General features: G+C 37.8%; 1 protein-coding gene across 5 annotated transcripts in view; it reads right to left on the bottom strand.

Annotated features, from left to right (window-relative positions):
* The window catches only part of cdc14ab (cell division cycle 14Ab), a 27374-nt gene extending 21963 nt beyond the window's left edge, over positions 1-5411 (bottom strand). For 4 of the 5 annotated variants that reach the window (XM_036214117.1, XM_024258599.2, XM_024258592.1 and 1 more), the window contains exons 1-3: positions 5023-5390; positions 2074-2164; positions 834-909 (exon numbers count right to left, since the gene is read on the bottom strand). In XM_036214117.1, coding sequence (XP_036070010.1) covers positions 834-909; positions 2074-2164; positions 5023-5119 — 264 coding nt within the window. In that variant the 5' untranslated portion in view covers positions 5120-5390. Of the gene's footprint in view, positions 1-833; positions 910-2073; positions 2165-5022 lie in introns of all 5 variants that reach the window. The other variant, XM_024258569.2, reaches the window with a different exon arrangement.
* Between the last annotated feature and the right edge of the window lie 371 nt (positions 5412-5782).

Here is a 5782-nt window from a genome sequence, read left to right on the forward strand (position 1 = left end):
TCAACCATCAGCCGGCTGCATTTATTCATTAGAGAGTGGCTGCTAACCACATCATTTACTGTGAGCGACAGTCCAAACAACCCTGGAGACCAGACTCCATCACAGAACCACTTCTGCAGTTCACAGTGGAAAAATAAAGGAACACTTTTAACAACTTCTGGATTTTGGATTATAATTTCTGAACTACACTGAAACCAAAAAGACTGACGTGTAAAAAATAACTAGATATGCAAATGAATTAAATACATGGACATTTAAATAAATAAATAAAAAAAGTTTTTAGTTCTTTTCTGAGCTTTTCCTGTCCTTCACCTCTATAGCAATTGTCTACACAGCAAATCCTTTTAGTACATCACAAGGAAAAGTTTGTAGACTCGTGTGCAGGTGCAGTCCAAAATTACTTCTAACACAGTTGCACATATCCCAATTAAATCCAACTTCTTTTTCTTGGTTTCCAGCCTCTTTAAATGAATCTTCTTGCTTATTAATTTCAAGCACTTCACTCAAAACTTGAAGGATTTCAAACATTAACTGAGAAAAAAATATGGTCATAGTCTCTAGACATTCTTGTAGAATCCAGCCCAGCAGGCCGTCCCGCTGTCATTACCATCAGCGGCCTGAGAGAGGAATGCTATCAGCATGGCAACAAGCAAAACACAAAACACAGGACGCACGTTTTCAGGCAGGAAAGACAAAGTGCATCTTCAGAGTGACGGAGCAAACCTGCTGTGCTTGAAAGTGACAGAATGAATGAGCGCTTACATCATGTCACATATGTCCTAATGCATTCAGGACATTCCAGCAAAGGGAGAGTCGTGTCAGCAGAAACTCACTTTTAGTTTCTTGTTCAGCTTGCAGCAGTATCTGTAGAGCATGGCCAAGTTCAGAGGCCCAAAGTCTGCATAAAAGCTGTGGAAGAACACAGGAAAAGGTTACAGCTCTCAGGTCTGCCACAGCTAAAATGGAAAGTTAGTGAAGGGAGTGAAAGTTGCAGCAAAATTCCACTCCTGTTTCCTGCCTCAAAACCTTTATCACAAAAAACAGAAACAAAATAAACAATCAAAATGATGTTTCTGACTGATCAGAACTGAATCTTCTGTTCATCACCAAACTGTTGATTTTCAAAAAAAAAAAAGGACAAATTTACAGCAACAAAGAAACAGAAGCCGATTGTTAAGAAATATAAAATCCTCTTAAGCTCTTTAAACAGAAAATCATGCTTTAATGTTAGATTTTTAAGCACCACAGAAAAGCAGAAATCCAGCCATAAATGTGGAACTCATGGAGTTAGTGTTGAAGGGGATTTTAAACAGACAGGTTTTGAACATCCAAATTTCAGACGCTCAACAAACGCATCATAATTTAGAGTAAAGGATGGGTGGAGTAAGATGTACAGTTCAATTTAAAACAACCTAATGTTATCTCTGCTTCTCTTCCCATAAAAAGAGTCTTCAGTTCAAACCAACAACTGATAAATTCACCTTTGTGAAGCGCTGCAGACACGTTCACACTTGGGTTTATGGTCACGGTGGTCAATGTGCAACATAAGCAGAGCAAACACATGATGCAAAGTGTGAATTGCGCTACAGAGCCGAGTTTCAGTTGACGTAAATGGAATTTAAAACATGTCAAAAATGAAAGTTATCAAAAGATGACAAAATAAATTAATTTAATTTTAGAAGTGTTAGTGTGAAATGTTAGAGAGCAAACTTTTTTTTAAAGACTTTTATGCATAAATGTTATATTGAATAAATCATATACCTCAAATATTAACGGTGATAAATGGATATCATTACCCGTTTCTCCTTTATGTAAACTAGAAAATGAGTTACAGACACAAACAATCGATCGATGGTTGACGAAGCATCACTGAGAACCCAGAGAAAGGAGGTCCAGCTGCTTCTGACTGGAGGGTCTCACATATCAAACTAAAGGTTTCTCATGCAGGATGAGTAGATCTGATAGGAGGGCTTGTCTGATGTGAACTTCCTGACTTAGCAATTACTTGTTTAGCCAGCATTTGCCGACTTGCATGAGTGTGGCAGTCACACATTAGCGGAGTAGTGCACTTACTTTTCGTAGAGAAACTCGTCGTCCGTGCAGAAGTAGTGCGTGTTTGCTGTGCTTTTGGGTTTGCTTCGTAACGTGGCAAAGTACAGTCGGTCTGTGAAGGGAATCACATTGAGATTTATTAATTAATCCACTTATCATCATTTGATGAAGGTTCTGAGTTTTACCTGCAGAGCAAAAACAGCGCTGTTACGTTTACTGGCTATGAAGATTGCAAACAATGACGGACCACGGTTTTGTGAGAAACTGCTGCTGGATTTAAGGTGCGACTCAGGTCTCGGAAGATCAGCTTGTTACATAATGAGAGTATTTTAAGATACGATTGAATTTTTAAGAACAGACAGATCACCACATTAAAAAGAAAAGGAAAGTTTCCTTTGTGCACATGGGTGAAGTCATGCACGACTGGGTGTAACAGCTGGAGATAAATATCATGCATTCACTGTAGAAGAGCTTAAGTGTTAAAGTCTGTGGCAGATAAAGATGACTTGGTTCATTCTAAGCATTAACCCTATAACACTGAAGCTCCAGTGTTTATGTTCTTTCATTTACTGCAATTTTTAAAAGCGGCGCAAGCCGCTTTTCTCCTTCAGAATCTGCTGGATTACGGTTGAAAAGTTACAGTATGTTAAAAATGTTGTGTTTAAGTGTCACCGGTGACGCCTCAGGTGTTAAAGGGTGAATTCACATCACTTCTTGAGCTGATGACATTTCTCTGACACAGTAAATACAACTTTTCTGACCAAAAAAAGACTATTTTAGTTTATTTTCTCTAAATGTTGATTTAGGACAAATTATTTAAGTTCAAAACTTCATAAACAGCTAAACACTGAATCAGACATCAGTCTTTCTGAGGTGGAAACATCTTTTAGATTGAGAGTATGTGTGGCTATCCTCACACTTGTTTTGACAACCTAATTTTTTGAGGGGTTTACTAAGGGATGGCAGATGAAATTTAACACTAAAAACAAACCACTTTATTGAGAACATTTGATGTAATAACTCTGATCTGATTTGATGCTGGTTTGAGTCCTGGAAAAGTTGACTCACTTTAGCACACACTGATATTTGTTGAACGTTTGATTTCTCAAGTTGCCATTGGGTTCAGTATTAACAGCAGTTGTCCTTCTCGGTTATAAATTATCAAGTACAAAACAAACGGGTTCAGATAATCATATAACTTATGTGCAATCAAGATTGAAAAAAATTAAAAACTCTAAAAAGTTGCATTAAAGTCCCACTCCAATCATCTTTTGATCTATTTTAAAATGACTCCCACTGGTCTTTTAATTATAGTTATACCATTTCCATCCAAAATCAAAAACCTGTCATTTTCTGGTCCTCAAGAGCCTCAGCCCTGCCTGTTTCCCAGCTCTCCCTGGACTGCATGATGCTGACAACGTAAATCAGGTGTGTTCAGTCAATCGGGATATGGAATCACTCGAGTCAGCTAATCAGCAGCAAGCTGGTCAAGGAGAACTGGAAAACAGGCGGGGTTGAGGTTCTTGAGGACTTATTTAAGAACATAGTATTTTAAGAGCTGCAATTCATTTGAAATTTACCCTCCGATTTGTGGGAGGGACCGTAGCCCCCAAATAAGCCAGAGTAATACTTTGTTTACACGCTCTCCCACTAGCTTACAGCCCCTCACACCCCCAACCTAACATTAGCGATGCGACCAAAATGGTGAGCAATATAGGAGCCGCTCAGCTGTACAGTTCTTAGCCAGATGCCGGCTCAGGCGAGGAAAACAAAGATGTACATGGATCTAGTCGTCTGTAACGATGCGTCAGAATGGAGCTGAGCAAGGAGCTTGCACATTTTTTATGTCACAATAAAGCTGCTCCTGATTCACAACAATATGAATAAAGAAATACTAAGAAATGCAACTTTTTATTATCACAAAAATGTCACAAACACACTTTTCATTGGAGTGTGTCTTTAATTTTCCTTCTACTGCTGTAAATTATGTTTATGTTAACCTGAATTAACTCATATTTTTAGAGAGTTTATCTTATAAACATTCAGATTTCATGACCCATTTCCTGTTATATGGAGATGTAGATCAGGAAAAGCGTGACCTGACATAGTTCTTCAGTTTTCCAAAAAAGGCATGAAGGTTACATTCTTTGGCAACTTTGAGAAGTGTGTAGCATCACTCTGTTATCTATATTTGCTTTTGTGTAAAATAACAGCCAATCTAGACTATTTTACACCACAAAAATATGCTTAAGTACTTATAAAGTAATTGATGGTAACATGTCATATAAAAAACTTTTAAAATGTTTGAGTTTATAGAATATTTTGTAGGACAGATAATTTAGGATATTTTAGGACCTGCAGTTATTTAGATGTATGTATTTTATTATTATTATTAATTAATATTATTATTGGAAAGAAAAAACTATTAAACCTACAATAAAGTTTAAGCTACAATGGCTCAAAAAATACATTTGCACGAGATTTAACGCTAATTTTTTGTTTGTGAACCTATTTCAGTCTTCTTCCCCGTTGAAAAACAGAAACACAAAAATGTAACAACATAACTTAGTTGAGCAAAAACTTTCCACCAGGTTGAAACTGGTTAGTGAAGCATCCACCACTAAACAAGTGCTGTTATTATCATGACTAAACTAGGAACGAGAGATAAACAACTAAAGCCACAGGCGTTAGTCAGGGTCACCACTGACAGGACGGTCTTATTAAAGAACCTGTCGAGTGGACTCAGCAAATGCTTAAATGATGACACTGCCCTCGAACATTAACACTAAAACTTTAGTCTGAATCTTTAAAAGTATATTTATTAAACTATAAGTTTGTTTTGTTTGAGTCGCTTTACTTTTATCAATTCAATTTTTAAGTTATAACTAACTATTTCGTCTTTGTTCGGTAAACTTTTGTGGCGTAATTAATTAAGTTCGTCATAAAAGCGTGTTTTAAAACTTAAATTACCTTTGATAAACTCAGAGGCTCCTTGCAGTTCGCTGTCGTCCATCATTCTAAACAGGGTGGACAGGACCGGGGAGTGCTTCACGCCTTCTCCCGTCATGGGCCCGTCTAATTCCTGCTCGGTTTCGGTAAACTTTTCAAACAGCTAGCTTCTCGTTAGCTGTTAGCACACTGGCTCGCGCTCGAACCGAGCGCTCATAAAGTTAAAATGAAAACCCGCCCAAAGCTTCATATCAATGTCTGCAGCTTTTCTTCGTGCGCAGCGTAGAAATATCCACCGGGTTCCTTCTCTTGTTCTTTCTTCTTTCGTCGGAAAACTTTAACGGGTTGCCATGTTAAAGCCCGCGCGGGTTTGGCGACGCTACGAGAATCTGAAACTCTGATTGACCTAATCCCTCCTTAAGACACATCACCATGACAACGCGGGTAGCTCTGATGGCAACAGCAGCCAATCAGCTTGTGCTGCTTTCACGGTCCGCTGAGCAGAAATCCGCAAACAATGATTTCATAATAAGAAATAAAAAATAAATCTGGAGGATGTATTTGATTTCTCACTTAAAAGGTTTAAAACTTTATTGACAAAAGTCCACTTCAATTTTCTAAATTAACACATCAAGTGCGCAGTAAAACATAACATTATTTTAAAAAAACTCCTAAGCTGTTTTTTAAGATTTTTTTTTGACATTTTTCTACTTATCACATATTCAAAACTTACATTTGTACAGTGGCGGGCCGTCAGGGCCTGCAAGGCCTTCTCTGCTGG

The sequence above is a fragment of the Oryzias melastigma genome, linkage group LG11, assembly GCF_002922805.2.
Source record: "Oryzias melastigma strain HK-1 linkage group LG11, ASM292280v2, whole genome shotgun sequence".
NCBI lineage: Eukaryota > Metazoa > Chordata > Actinopteri > Beloniformes > Adrianichthyidae > Oryzias > Oryzias melastigma.